This window comes from Aedes albopictus, chromosome 3 (genome assembly GCF_035046485.1).
Source record: "Aedes albopictus strain Foshan chromosome 3, AalbF5, whole genome shotgun sequence".
Lineage (NCBI taxonomy): Eukaryota > Metazoa > Arthropoda > Insecta > Diptera > Culicidae > Aedes > Aedes albopictus.
In genome coordinates, this window is record NC_085138.1 from 65,624,738 (window position 1) to 65,640,928 (window position 16,191).

The 16,191-nt window shown below is 42.8% G+C and overlaps 2 protein-coding genes across 2 annotated transcripts; both read right to left on the reverse strand.

Moving 5' to 3' along the window:
- Positions 1–3,542: 3,542 nt before the first annotated feature.
- On the reverse strand, positions 3,543–4,943 carry LOC134290217 (uncharacterized). The gene has a single exon (XM_062857287.1). It carries the CDS (start codon positions 4,941–4,943, stop codon positions 3,543–3,545), a length of 1,401 nt encoding a protein of 466 aa, XP_062713271.1.
- Positions 4,944–11,840: 6,897 nt separating this feature from the next.
- Positions 11,841–14,774, reverse strand: LOC134290218 (uncharacterized). Its single transcript, XM_062857288.1, has 3 exons — positions 14,577–14,774; positions 13,233–14,468; positions 11,841–12,572 (listed from the first exon to the last, which is right to left on the reverse strand). The coding sequence occupies exons 1-3, from the start codon at positions 14,772–14,774 to the stop codon at positions 11,841–11,843; spliced, it is 2,166 nt and encodes a 721-aa protein (XP_062713272.1).
- Between the last annotated feature and the right edge of the window lie 1,417 nt (positions 14,775–16,191).

The following is a 16,191-nucleotide window of genomic DNA, read 5'->3' on the forward strand; positions in this document are numbered from 1 at the left end:
TTGTGCAACACGTATCTCTATGACTGACTACCCTATAATGTACTTTGACAACTTCAGTAACGTTGGAAAGGATAGCTCTTAGTTAATAGTAGTGAAAGTCTTTATAAAATACATGGTATACAAAAGCTGGGCACCAGGTCGTATTCCAGTTGGGCCGTAATGCCACGAACAGAAAGAAACAGATTTCATGGCTAGAGTGGAAGGATGAACATGAATTAACATGAAATAAATGAACTTCACACCAATAAACAACCCTGTGCAATGTGCGAACTTTTGCCCCCAGTATGGGGCAAAAGTGCGCATTGGAGTACTTGTATTTAACATTGTATTACTAAAACTACAAAAGGAACGCGAAAAAAATTAGTACTACGTTTTGAAGGGAACATGATAGGGACCCATTTAACGAAAAAAAAAAAAACAATATTATTTTCTTTTCGTTTAATAGTTATTTCGTGAAGTCTGTTAGGTGCGAACTTTTGCTCCGCACTGGAATCTTATCAATAGGGCCATATAAATAAAGTTCAATAAATGTTCTTTACTAAATATATGTGAAGCCGTAGAGCAAATCTCAACGAATCTACACAGAGATCTGAGTAAAGTATATTTACTCAGTTTTATTCATATGGCCTAATATTTTAATGCCATTTCGCCCCGTACCTATCCAGCCAGCCCTTAAAACACACGGTTTACAATTCATTATTTATGTACAATAAAGACATTCCATTTTTTTTTTTTTTTTTATCTGTATTAACGAGATTTTTAGCCCTAGGCTAGTTCATCTCGGGACCCACGCTTTACTTCCCTTCCGAAGGAAGAACTCACATTTTGCGAGTTTGTCGGGAGTGGGATTCGATCCCAGGTCCTCAGCGTTATAGTCAAGTGTTCTAACCATCACACCAGGTCCGCTCCACAAGACATTCCATGTACCTGCTGTAAATGATTGAAATACGTAGGAAACAAGCTCAAGTTGTAGGCCAATTGATATCATGTTAAGTTTTTCTTTGTTACTCATGCCTAACGTACTCATTTGCTTAGGGTGTCCATTATGCTCCTAATCCTCCTAGATGTGCGCAGTTGCATTTGCGTGATGTTGTTATAGAACATATAAAACTTAAATGTTATTTTGGCAATTCTATAGAAACTGTTTCAGAAGCTCATTCATTTTTTTTCATTATAAACTCATCAGAGTATCATAAAAGAACTAGCATAATAAATTTCACACATTTTTCGTGCCATTAGAATTCGATTCTCGTATTATTCTTGATATTTTTTTTTATTTATTTCAAATTTTGCATAACTATTTTCCATGACCAAAAACCATTTCGTCCCTAGCTTCTTTTTTGAGAAGGGCCTAAACAAAAATCAATGAAAATGTTCATGTATGCACTGTATAATCAAGGTTTTCCTGTTGGATCTCGTTCCACCGTCGTCGGCGTCATGAGGCTGCTTCAACTGAACCAAGCCTCTAAAACTTTGCAGAAAAATGGTTTAAAGAGGTTATTGTTTATTCGAATAAAATTGCAAGAATACCGCACGATCCCGTTATGTTTCTTATGTGCTTCGATCATGTATGAGTATTGAGTAACTGTTTGAGTGATGCAAAAATTTAGCTGCTAATATCTGCTGCTTTTAAAGTAGCAAGATTTTGAAAGTTGTTGTAGTTTGGCAGATTTTAAATCTCCACCTAAAATATTTAAACCGATTCATAAGTATATTTTTTTGAAAATATTCTTGCATGTTTTGCTTAGGCCCTTCTCAAAAGAGAAGCTAGAATCAAAATGACAACTGATGATGCATCGATGCAAATTGTTTGTTTTGGTCATATACAATGCTCACGAAAAATTTGAGATAACCTAAATCAGAAAATACAAAAAAAAAAAAATTGAAAAATATCGTCGTTTCAGTGGAAATGCTCCAAAAGTTTATTCAATTTTTACTAGGAAGTTATCAGAGAAACCTGCAGAATATTCTTTCACCCGTTGTGTTGCACTGCGTCTACAAGTTCGGAATAGCAAATTCCGTTTAAAAAAATGCTTGCATTTTATGTATAATCTTACACTAGAACTATTTTCATGGGTCCTTGCTCCCAAAGAGCACGTTTATTTTAGGGCCTTGAAGTTACACTGTGAAATATTTTTGCTGGTAATCAGCAAACTTTGCTGCTTTTTGCGTGCTGATTGCATTCAGCAATACAATCACTGAATATCAGCAATTATTTTTCAACTTGCTGAACCTTCCAGCAATTTTGACAGTTGATCAGCTACTTTGTGCTGAAATTCAGCAAAAATGTTGCTGAAATTCAGCATTTTCTTTTGCTGATTTTTTGCGTGCTGGAAGCATTTCAAAAAAATTGGTGTGTAGGAAGTTTGAACTGTCGGCAATATTAAGAATATGCAAGTAGTTGTCGTATTGGTTCAAACTCATTTGACTTCTGCACTCCATGTATGCCTATAGAGTGAGGTGGGGCAAAAGTTCGACCCTAGTTGAAAATTAAACTTTTTTCAAAAAATCGAAGCAGATAAAAATAAATGAATACAGTGTGGTGATTCTACCATCCATGAGCTAAAATTCTGCTGAACAAAGTAACGCCAAATGTCTTATCAATTTTGAGTTACAAAACGTTTTGTATGTGTGTGTCTTATTCGAACTCTTGCTCCACCACTGGGGCAAAAGTTCGAATCTAGTGTTTGTGGAATTTCGCTAACCGTAGTACACTATTTTGACACTTTGGTAATATGAATATCTGAAACCACTTAATACTTGATGTTGGAACTGGAATACACTTTAAAGTTCGATCTGGATTTTACCCAAATCAGGGTTAAATTTAATACACTAAAAATTAGTAGTTTTCCGCGAAATGCAGATAAAACAACATTTTTTTTAAACTTTGATCGAATTTTCTTACTAATTTAATCATTCTTAGAGATCATATGTACATTTTGCACAATTTTATGTTTTTACCTAAAGTTGCCACATGACTCGAACTCTTGCCCCACAAGTCGAACTTTTGTCCCACTATGTGTAAAATATGATTTCCTTCTTTTTTGCAAAAAGTTATACATGCTAAAGCATCTTCAAAATATACCTAGTTACGCCCCAAAATAAAATATCGAAGTCGATTTCATTACAATTCCATTTCATGCGTTGGAAGGTGTTGGTGTTTTCGGAGATCTTATGTAGCAACTCGTCTTGGTTCCCGATCGAGATTAGCTCAAAGCTATAAATTTAATTAAGGTTAGCAATCAAGTAACAAATTCAATATATTAGCTTACATTTATTCTCCTCTTAGTTTGCCAACACTTCTTCCTAGCGACCAACAATCACCTTTATTTAATCTGCAAATCTAAATAGTTCTCGTTATTTTAATAAATTTACAAATTATTTATTCTTACTTTATAAACAGTAGTTCAACCAATTTTAGCTCAATTCACTTTGCCAATGACTTCGCAATTTCATGAAAGTAGGATTGACATATGCTTGACAGTTCATATGACAGTTCGTTTGACATTTATGATTTCCACACACACTACTCAAGGGGGTCTTCAGCGACATGGTTGCCAGCAACATCCTCCCCCCCCGTGGCGCCTAAGGTTCTCTTCGGCGTCACCATTTTGGGCTACATCAAGAACTGCTAGCTTGTGAACCGATCTACTTAATACTCCGCTGGGTGTCTCCACATCTGCCTTACGAACCACGCCGTCTCTCCCGGGATATGTACGGACCACTCTACCCCGCATCCATTCATTACGATTCCCTTCGTCTGCTATGATCACTAACATTCCTTGCTTTATTGATGGTACATCTTGAAACCATTTGCCCCGCCTTGCAATAACAGGAAGGTATTCGGCAATCCATCGCCGCCAAAATATATCCAGCATGTGCTGAACCAAATTCCATCCGGTTTTCAAAGCATTCTTCGCATCTGTAGGAGCCTTGACCGCTTGACGTATTCCACTAGAGTTCAGCATGAGAAAATGGTTCGGTGTTAGGGACTCTTGTTGTTCGTCGTCCAGTGGTACAAACGTTAGTGGTCGTGAGTTGATCATGTGTTCAACTTCAGCTAGAAGGGTCAGGTATTCTTCGTCGTCTAGTTTCCGAATCGTAGGTAACGATCCCATGGCAGCTTTTACGGAACGCACCATACGTTCCCAACAGCCTCCCATGTGGGGTGCCGCTGGAGGATTGAACCGCCACTTAGTATTCGCATCCGTAAATGCACTGCTCATCGTAGTGTTGATCACTCGCAACTCATTTTGGAGCTCCCTACTTGCACCGACAAAATTCGTACCGTTGTCCGTGTATATTTCCTGTGGTGCTCCTCTTCGCGCAATGAATCGTCGAATAGCTTTCTTACACGAATCTGTTGTCAACCCGTAGACTAACTCCATATGAATTGCCCGAACAGTCAGACATGTAAAAAGGGCAACCCAGCGCTTAACTGAACTGCGACCGACTTTTACGAAATATGGTCCGAAGTAATCGATACCTACGAATGTGAAAGGACGTAGGAACGGCGTGATGCGGATCCTTGGAAGTTGCGCCATTTTTGGTGCCATAGGCTTGACCTTATAGACACGGCACCATTGGCAGCGTCGAGTTGCGGAACGAACTTCCACCCGAAGCTTCGGAATATAGAATCGTTGCCGAACTTCATTTACGATAGTTTCGTTATTCGCGTGCCGGTACTTGCGATGGTACCAATCCAAAAGAAGTTTAGTAATCGGATCTTGTCTCGGCATAATAATCGGATATTTGGTATCATAGCTGACGTAATCAGCCGCTGCGATACGGCTATCGAAACGTATTACTCCATGTTCATCCAACTGTGGAGGTAGTTTCGCAATCGCACTACTTGTTCCCAGCGCCTTTCGCTGTTCTGGTTCCGCATCCACGTTCCGCTTTAGTATTGCCAATTCATCTGGATAGTGCTCTGCTTGCGCCATACGCCACAAAGTTCGCTCGGCTTTCTGTAAATCATCACTGGTCAGGTCTCCGGATCCCTTTGTAGCTCGTTGTTTGACGATATCCCCGAAACGGTGTATGTATGCGGTAGTCCGCAACAAGCGTTAGAATTTTGAGAAACGATTCACGTCAATTACAGGAACCTTCACAGAATGACTGCCCACGAATGCTGGGCGTAACTCCTCTATTGATTCATCTGGAATTTCCAGATTGTGTTTTGGCCAATGGCTCTCCTCTTCATACAGAAATTTTGGTCCACGCATCCACCTACTGTCGGGTTTGCAGTTTGGTCCGTTTCCCCATTTCGTCGCCTCGTCTGCTACATTTGCCTTCGTATCCAGCCATCGCCACTCCTCGACTCTCGATAGACTCAAAATTTCGTTAACCCGGAAGGCCACGTATTGTCGGTAACGTCGTGTGTCTGATCTTATCCAGGAGATAACCGTACTTGAATCGCTCCAAAAGCAAGTTCGCATGATTTGAACTGAGTGCCCTTCTTCTATAGTTTTACGTAACCGTGCGCCAATGACCGCCGCTTGTAGTTCAATACGAGGAATTGACAAAAGCTGTAGAGGGGCAACCTTTGTTTTGGACGCTACTAATGAGCATCGTATCGAACCTCTATCCACGATTCGGAAATAGGCAACGGCGGAATACGCTTGTGCACTTCCATCCACGAAAACATGGAGCTCCAACGATTTGTAGCAAATGGGATCGTAGCCTGGGAAGTAGCACCGCTGAATTTTCACGTTATCCAAATCCCTCAGCACTTGTAGCCATGACTTCCAGCGACCGAACATATCTTCGGGGATCTGTTGATCCCATTCCACGCGTGCTCGCCACACGTCCTGGATTAGAATTTTTCCTTGAATGATCAGTGAGCCCACTAATCCTAAGGGATCATAGATTCTCATCAAGAAACTGAGCATCAACCGTTTGGTGGGGATTTTTTCTCCTTTTGCCAGTTCTTGAAGATCTCCTTGAAAGCCAAGTCTAAAACAAAAGACATCTTCCTCGGGTAGCCACACTATTCCTAAGAGTCGCTCGAAACCGGTTTGGTTATTCATCGTCAGGTTCTTCACTGTAGCTGGGTTAACCTCTCCAATTGCTTCCAAAACCTTGGGCCTATTTGATACCCAATTCCGAATATGGAATCCTGCATATTGATGAACCTTTGCCACTTCTAATGCCAACTTGATTGCTTCTTCCTCAGTATCAACACTGTCCAAATAGTCGTCGACGTAATGTTTGTTCGTAATTGCTGCAGCTGCTTGTGGAAATTCCTGCTCGTGTTGCGCCGCATTAAGGTTCTTGACAAATTGCGACTGCGCCGGAGAGCAAGTTGCGCCGAAAATAGCCACATCAGATGCCATCGTGACTATAGGTTGTGAAGCAGAGTTTCGAAACACGAAAAGTAGTGCGCTTCGATCTTGCTTTCTAATTCCAACCTGTAGAAACATCTCCTGGATATCTCCAGAAAACGCAACTTCTTTTTCCCGAAATTTGAAAATTACTGTCAATTGAGGGGTCAACAGATCTGGCCCTTTGAGTAGCATCGTGTTCAACGACACTCCATTCACTTTGGCTGCCGCATCCCATATTACGCGTACTTTCCCCGGTTTGTTTGGGTTCAAAACAACACCAAGGGGCAAATACCATGTTCGGCGAGGATCGAATTTGGCCTTTTCATCTTCAGTCACCACATGGATGTAACCTTTAGATGTATAATCAGCTATCTGTTGTCGTACACTGTCGTACAGCTGTGGATTCTTAGACAAGCGATGCTCAAGACATTTCAGGCGGCGCTCTGCCATCGGTCGACTATCAGGAAACACGAAGTCGTCTTGTTTCCACAGCAAACCAGTCTCGAATTTACCATTTGTCTTCCGTATAGAAGTCTCCTGGAGGATTCGCCTTGAACGTTGATCTTCAGTTCCTTCCAGATAAGGTGCAACAGCAACGCCTGTGCTTTCCACCGAGAAAAACTCTTGAACGTAGTTGTGAAGGTCGAGATCGGTTACTTCCGCACAAATGTGCATTTGACGATGTTGCTTCTCTTCTCCACGCAGTCGACCGCAAATTACCCATCCGATACGAGTCTTCGCTGCAATAGGCTCATGTTCCTTTCCTTCCCGCACTTTCGATGTGGTCAAAAGGTGAATGTTGTTGACTCCGATCAGCAATCCAGGATTTGCATTCTGAAAACTCTTCACAGGTAGATTTCGAAGGTGCTGATACTCGTTTGCTAGTGCATCATAATCGATTGACTGCTCCGGAAGCCCGAGATTCTCTACGGTGTAGATTTCTGACAGCTGCAACGTCAGTTTGCTTCCAGGTTCAGAAATGCCTAGCTTTGCGATTTGAGTAGTGGAAACCTTCTTGTCGATTCCGCTAGTCCATTGCATACACAGTGAAAGCGACTTGCCACTTACTCCCAGGTATCAGAAGGCCGGCTCCAGAGGCACGTTATCCTCTATTTGGGACATTTGTGCCATCGCCAAAATAACAGCCTATTTCATCATCTACCTGAGGGAAAAGGAAGGGAAAAGGATTTGGATGGGGATAGGGACAGGTAGGGAAATAGGAAAAATACCCTGGAAGAGGGTACTAACGCACAAGCGTACCACAATGGGTTCAAACAGCGCCCTGAAAAGGGCACTGTAATAACGCATAAAGCGAAAGAGAGCCTATAGCTCTTTACCACAGCGGGTTAAGAACAACAGAATATCCTGAAGATTCAGGTTTCTGAAGTCAGTTTCACTTAATAAGTGTTTACCGAATACTCGGAAACGCAGTTGCGCGAAAACTGGACAGTTACATATCAAATGATACGAAGTTCCATAATCGGATTCACAGCTATCACAGGCAAATGAATCAGCTTGCTGAATATTCGCCATGTGATAGCTGAGTCGGCAGTGGCCAGTCAATGCTTTGACCAGCATGCTGCAATTCTGCTTAGACAGATTAGTTAGATACTTCGCCACCCGTAGAGATGGCTCAGCACTATACAATTTGGTTTGACGACATGACTCCAAACTATTCCAATATTGTCTGTGTTGAGTGACAGCCCAGGTGTGAATCTGAAGCTTAATCCAACACTTCGATATCGGAATAGCTGGCTCAGGGCCAATGAAGTCATGTGATGCTCCAGAGCGAGCTAACTCATCAGCCAATTCATTTCCAGCGATGGAAGAATGACCAGGTACCCATAGAAGGTGAACAGCGTTTGCTGAATTCAGCTCCTCGATTTGATTTCGACAAGCGATAACTATCTTCGACCTGGAGTTGGCCGAAGCAAGTGCTTTAATAGCAGCCTGGCTATCTGAACAGAAGTATATTACTTTGCCCATTACGTGCTGCTGAAGTGCTGATTGCACTCCGCACATAAGAGCAAAGATTTCGGCCTGAAAAACGGTGCAGTGTCTACCAAGTGAGTAAGACTGATACAGCCTTAGCTCACGAGAATAAACACCAGCACCTGCTCGACCTTCGAGAAGGGAGCCATCAGTGTAACATACGATGCCGTCTGAAATACTTCTTTCCAGATAACCAGATGTCCACTCTTCCCGGGAAGGGAATTTCGTGGAAAATTTCCTATATGGAAAATTACAAGCAATTGTAAGATCACTTGGAGCAAGGACAATTTTGTCCCAATTCACTAAAAGTGGAAACAACGAGGTGTGTGTTGAACTGCGGTTCACAGGAGTTTCCTCTAGTAGACCGAGTACCCGTAACCGGTAAGTGCAAGAAAGGGCTTCTTGTTTGAGATGAATGTGTAGTGGGGCAACGTCAAAGAGAACTTCTAGCGCTGCCGTAGGAGTTGAAGAGAACGCTCCAGACATCGCCATTAAGCACATCCTTTGGAGATGGCCTAATTTCGATTGGACCGTTCTCACTTCACCCTTTTGCCACCACACAAAACATCCATAAGCCAATATTGGCCGAACCACAGTTGTGTAAATCCATTTCATATACTTGGGTTTTAGACCCCAAGTTGTACCAAAAGTACGCCGGCATTGCCCGAAGGCCATACAAGCTTTCTTGATTCTGAACTCAATGTGAGGTGTCCAGGAAAGCTTGGAATCAAGAATGACTCCAACGTACTTTACCTGTTCAGTCACATCGATTTCAGAATCAAAGAGACGCAAAGGTCGAACGCCATTACGGTTTCGCCTTTCCGTGAAAAGAACAATAGATGTTTTACTCGGATTAACCGAAAGGCCATATTTGCGACACCAACCCTCAACTACCTGAAGGGCGTTTTGCATCAGGTCGAAAAGGGTGCTGATGCACATACCAACTAACAATGTTAGGTAGTCGTCGGCAAAACCATAAGTGGGAAAACCGCTATTATTGAGTTGCCTCAATAGCGTATCTGCTACGAGATTCCACAAAAGCGGTGATAAGACTCCCCCTTGGGGGCATCCACAAACACTCAATTTCCTAATCCCTGCTAGACGCAATGTCGAGAAGAGATATCGGTTTTTGAACATTTGGTGAATCCAATTGGAAATCATTGGAGATATACCATGACCCCGTGCGGCTTCCAATATGGCATCGAAAGGCACGTTGTCAAAGGCACCCTCGATATCTAAGAAAACACCCAAACAAGATTGCTTTTGAGCGAATGCTTTCTCGATATCGTAAACAACCTTGTGTAAAAGAGTCACAGTGGACTTACCAGATTGGTAGGCATGTTGGTTCACATGAAGAGGCACGTTGGCCAGATGAACATCACGGATGTGATGATCCACAATGCGTTCTAAGCATTTCAGAAGAAAAGAGGTCAAACTGATAGGTCTGAAACTCTTTGCTTCTTCATACGACGCACGACCCACTTTCGGAATAAACTTTACAGTAATATCCCTCCAGGATTTGGGAATATACCCTGTAGCAAAACTGCAAACAAGTAGTTTTTTCAAAACATGTTTGAAATAATCAAATCCCTTCTGAAGCAAAATAGGATAAATCCCATCTGCCCCAGGAGATTTGAAAGGAGCAAAGCTATAAAGAGCCCACTCAATCGATTCTATAGTTACAATACTCCGAGCCGAAGCTAAAGAATCATAACTACAAGAAAAGACATCAGGATCATCCGAAGATGTAATATCCACACATCCAGGGAAGTGTGTGCTGAATAAGCATTCCAGAACTTCCTCATCAGAGGAAGTCAGATCGCCATTTGGCAAACGAAGTTCGTTCACCCGGAAATCCTTAGATTTCGCAAGGATTTTGTTTAACCGACTGACTTCATTCAAGCTGGAAACATTTGTACAAAGGTTTTTCCAGCCGGATCGTTCAGCAGACCGGAGAGCTTTCCTGTAGGCCTTGCGAGCCGACCTAAAAGCCTCCGAACCAGCCGAACGTCGTCTGTTCCAACACTTTCTACATTGTTTCCTGAGTTTCGCCAGATCAGAGTTCCACCAAGGGGTTCCTCTTGTGATCTTCACAGACCGTAGAGGGCATGCTTCTTCAAAAGCTTCCATGATGAAGGTCGTTGTAGTATCAACGGCATCATCTAAATCACTTGGAGTGTCAATGGATGGTGAATATCCATGAAATTTGGCTGCAACCAAATCAGTATAAAGATCCCAGTTTGTTGACCGAGGATTCCTGAAACGCAATGTTTGCGAAGTAACATTTAAATGTTCAAAAAAGATGTAGCGATGGTCAGATAAAGATTCTTCATCTGACACATGCCAATTGGTCAGCTCGTGACTAATTCTGCTAGAGCAAAGCGTTATATCTAACACTTCCTCTCTAGCATGCCATGAAGGTTGGGCGGTTGCCTATGTTAAGTAATGCAAGATCTGTACTACTTAAGTACTCCATCAAACTGGAGCCTCTCAAGTTAATGTCTGAGCTGCCCCAGATGATATGGTGAGCATTAGCATCACTGCCAACAATTAGCGGAAGGCCTTTTGAAGTGCAGTATGCGATGACTTGTTTGAAAGCATCCGTAGGGGATGGTTCATCATGCGGTAAATACACAGAACAATAGACGTATTTCCTGTTGAGGTTTCCAACAGATACATCAATTGTGATAGCACATACATCTCTGGTGGTTAGTTCAGAGATGAGTGTAGCAACTATTGCGTTGTTGACAAGCACACAGGCTCGAGGCATGACACGCGAGTTTGCCATTTCATGTTTACTGAAAGTGGCAAACACCGGGTTCACAAGGTTTCCAAGATAGAAATTTCCCTTACGAAAGTAAGGTTCTTGTACCAAGGCCACTTGGGCTGTACCATTTTGCATAAGTCTGCAAAGATTGATCGTTGCTGTTCTTTTATGCTGAAGATTGATCTGAGCTATCTTAACCGTAGCCACTACCCAAACTAGGTAAGATTAAACTCTTCGCAACAACAGCACAGCAAAGAACAGCAACAATAAAACCAAATCGGTATCGATTGGAAAACGCCAAAGGCGAGGATACACAGAATACACTGTGTAAATCGCATAATGCGAAACCATATAGGTGAAAATTTAAACTAATTAACAACATCTTCATAATCCCGCCCTTATTTAGCCTCAAGTGAGACTGAAGAAGGGCAGCTGATTGTCTCGGAGAAACACAAGGTCCACTGCACCATTGCTCCGGTTAGCGCAGTAAGGTCTACATACTGTGGAGGGCGCCCTGGTACTCCACAGGCTCCGTTAGCGGTTAGGTTTTTATTAGACCCCCCTAGCCATTCATTCCTAGGCACGGTAAGCATAAAGCCGCATCACACCATGAATTAGGGGTCACCTGTTGGTGGATTCTTACCACCGGAACAGGCGGTCCGTAGTGTTATTCTTAGCCAATTGTGACAATCGCTACCGACACTACACAGCTATCTAGGCTGATCGAGAAAAGAAGTTAATATTGATGATCAACTTCATACGGACTCGAACAGCCGCGACTTGCCACTTACTCCCAGTTCGTTAGCGATAGCTTTATCCAGGAGAGTTGTAGATGAACCATCGTCAAGAAACGCAAAAGTGTTAACGATGCCTGACTTTCCATGCAACGTTACTGGTAGTACTTTGAACAAAGTCGAAGTAACGGCTTGTCGATGGATGGTGACAGTAGCGTTGGTAGTAGCCAGGGGTTGCTCCGGTTCTGCATCGTAATGAAGCAGTCGATGATGACGTTTCTGGCATCCGTTGACTCCGCAGATTTCTCCTTCACAAGGCCAACGAGTGTGTGCGACGAGACATCTCCGACATAGTTTTTGCTCCTTCACGAATCTCCAACGCTCATTCACTGATAGCTTTTTGAATTCGGTGCACTTTTCGGCGATATGCTCATGGGATTTGCACATCGGACAATCCTTATTTTCTTCCCTGCGCTTCGTGTTCATTGGCTGTTCTTCCCGATGCTCACTGTTGTATGATTCAGACTTCTTCTTTTCGTATGCGGCATGCGTGTTCACAAATGCTTTTTCCTTCGTCCTTTGCCTATCGTCCTTCAGATGTTTTGTCATCAGACTCACATTGGTTATCCCACTGGTGGCAGCTGTTACTCTCCCCATATAGTCGCCAAACGTGCTTAAGTCGACGACTGGTTGTTGCTCCTGATACAGTGCCCAACTAAATTTGACATTTGGAGGCAGTTTATCGACGAGCTCCTGTAGCAGAATGGGATTGCACAGATGGTTATCCATCCCAATCGCTTTTAAGTGTCCGCATAGGTTTTGTACTACAAGGCCAAACTGCACTAATGTTTCCAGTTTATCCGCTCTCGGAGCAGGTGTCGCACGAACTTTGGCAACCAGATGATGCACGATTTGTTCTGGTCTTCCATACAAAGTTTGAAGTGTCGACATAATTTGCGGTACCGTCGACGGATGAAGCAAGAAACTGCTCACGGACTCCTTTGCGGAGTCTTTTAGTGCACGTTGAAGACGCAACAGATTTTCCGAATCAGAATAGCCACAAGAGAGAGTTGAGTGCTTATAACTACTAATGAAGAATGGCCATTCAGTGGGATCCCCGGAAAATGTGGGGAGTTCTTTTGGGATCACTTGCCTAGCTGCTAACTGCTGTCGAGTAGGTTCAAACTGAGTTTGCAAGGAATTATTGCTACCAAATCTGTTAAGCTCTGGAGGATGATAGGGATTATACGGTAGTTGTCCCTGCAAACCTAAACTTGTCGGCCCTAGCTGTTGATTTATTCCAAACGTACGATGTGTCCCTGCTCTACCTAGCGAACTAGAACAAGGTGTATCTCGTCCGGAGAAAACGACTGAAGTAGTATCTTCCTCCTGACTACATAGTGGATCACTTACCAACGGCTTCCGCGTGTCTCTCACAAAAATACCTTGTCCATCCGGTACTGGTGCTATCATACTTTGTTGTTGAAACAGTGTGGGATCGTACTGAAACGTTGCGGCGTGTTGTGGCTGAACGACAGTTGGATGTCCACATTGATCTTGAAGACGAATCGAATCCAATTGCTTAGTAAGCTGCTGTTCCCGCTCTCGAAACTGGCGTAGTTGTTCTTCTTGCTCTGCTCGCTGACGTTGCCTATCTGCTTCCAGGGTCTGGTACCGTAGATGACTTTCCTCCAGTTGCCTTCTCAACGCACACTCTGCTTCCTTCAGTTGCTTCTTCTCTTCCGCATGCTGATCTTCTAGACGATTCAGGCGATTTACCAGTTCAACCTCTCGGCGTCGCCTCAGCTCGTTTTCTTGCTGGTGCTCTAACTCCATATCTCGTTGCCGTTGCAAAGTAGACTCAATTTCATGCAGACGGCTTTCGTATCGCTTCCTTTCGTCATCGTCTTGTTTTGCCATCTCTTGATCACGCTGCCTTCGAAGCTGGCATGTTTCACGATGCCACATTTCAAATGGAGTGGGATTCGTCAACTTCGCTACGATCTTCGGTTTGGCCCCCGTTGTTGAATGCTTAGATATTGGTCCTGGATTCGCAAGGATCGATTCAGATTCATCTAAGAGGCGCGCATACTTTTGAACGTCCACCAATTCCAGCTTTGGGTATTCTATCTCCGGGCTATCTCCAATCGTGACACTGCCAATCGTACGAGGTAATGATGCTAGTTGTCTTCCGCTTGGTCTGCCGACTGCTGACTCTTGCTGAAACTTGATAGTGCCTGTGTCGATGCTTCCTAACGGGGTGGATGATGTAACCGGTTCCTGCTTCCCAGTCTGCTTCTGGACGTTATCCTTCTCGACGTCACCGGTGGGAGTGAACTGCTTCTGTACCCAATCCTCTACTTTCCGAATACTGCTTCTGCTACTGTGACGGCTTGTGACACTCACGCTTTCGTCATCTTTTTGTCGGAGCAATTCGTGCTTTCTAGCAATAAACTGTTTTTCGCGCTCCAATTTCTCCTTGGCGGCTTTCTCGATAAGCAATTTTTCCTGTCGTAAACGCTCACTTTCTACCTCTTCCTCAGCGCGCCTTTCATCCTCCAATCGTTGTATTTCACGGTCGATTTGCGAACTACGACCGCTTACAGCACTCGATCGGCCAGAAACAGAGCGATATGACCGTTCGGGACCCTGCTTCGATTAACATTCCGTACAACGAAACTCCGTGGATTTGACGGTATGGGTGTCCACTCCCGCACAAGAAAAATGATGCCAACGCTTACATCTACCGCATTGGACCATATAGAGCTCAGTGTTGTTGGGACGGTCACATATCGCACAATCGTGGTCCTGTCCGTGCTCGAAATCCATAATCGATGGCATAAATTCATCACCTGTATGATCCTGTACGTCACCCGCAGCATCTGGCGGTGCTCCAGCGGACTTCTTGATAACCTGCGTCTTGGAACGGGTTTGACGAACGAATGATTTCTCCATCCTTCGGTCGTCTCCAAATAAATCTTTGAGATTTTGTTGGTGTTTTCGGAGATCTTATGTAGCAACTCGTCTTGGTTCCCGATCGAGATTAGCTCAAAGCTATAAATTTAATTAAGGTTAGCAATCAAGTAACAAATTCAATATATCAGCTTACATTTATTCTCCTCTTAGTTTGCCAACACTTCTTCCTAGCGACCAACAATCACCTTTATTTAATCTGCAAATCTAAATAGTTCTCGTTATTTTAATAAATTTACAAATTATTTATTCTTACTTTATAAACAGTAGTTCAACCAATTTTAGCTCAATTCACTTTGCCAATGACTTCGCAATTTCATGAAAGTAGGATTGACATATGCTTGACAGTTCATATGACAGTTCGTTTGACATTTATGATTTCCACACACACTACTCAAGGGGGTCTTCAGCGACATGGTTGCCAGCAACAGAAGGACCATGGCATGTTACAATTTTTTGATCAAAAACAAACATTTTGTCATAACTTTTCGAAATATTGATCAATTTCCATAACTTTTGGAGTGAAAGACTCTTTTTCTAAAAAGCTTCGAACAACCTTGACACCCGAAAGAAATAATTTTAATTGAGCTCAAAAACTTTAAAAGAAACTCTTGCCCCACTCGAACTTTTGCCCCACTTTACTCTATCGAGGTGCATAATTTAGGATGTTTCTGGTCTAGTTTTATCGAAACAATACATCTACTGGTCTCAACGCCCATCATACGGAATCTGACGTATATCATCCCCATCACTTAGGATGCTCCGGTACAGAGTTGCAAATCGAACGTATGTTCTAGTAGTTCTATCTATGGCGCTAGGGTAACGGGTGATGTCGACCAACATTATCAACGCTTCTCTAGATCATCAGCATAATATCGAAATATTCCTGCGGTGATAAAATGAAAGGATGTTGGATTATTTAAATCTGTACGCAGCTAGTTGCTGTGTAGCCAGGAAAACAGTTTCAGATTGCACAGGTATGGGATATTTTAGCAGTTTTAATGCCACCCAAACCTTTATACTTCAAAGAATAGCCTATATGATTAAAAGAAGAAAATATTTATGATGCTGTCAATATGACAGCTAGAATGGCAAAAAGTTCCTAATAAATAACTCTAAGAAAAAAAAGAAGGGGAAATCTTTGCTGGCAATTTGAACTACCACTTTAAACGCACTGTTGGTAACCCGAAGTTTGTGTAACCTCTGTATTCTACTGATCATAATTCGACCAAACGGCATTTGACCAAATGGGCATGGCAATCGGCCAAACGACATCCGGCCATATGGCCGGAAATCGATGACCTCAAGTAGTGAATAAATGAGTTTAATATACCTATATAAGTTCTCCAACACCACCTAAGCACTACTTCATTTTTACCGACAGTCTAAGCTCTCTGGA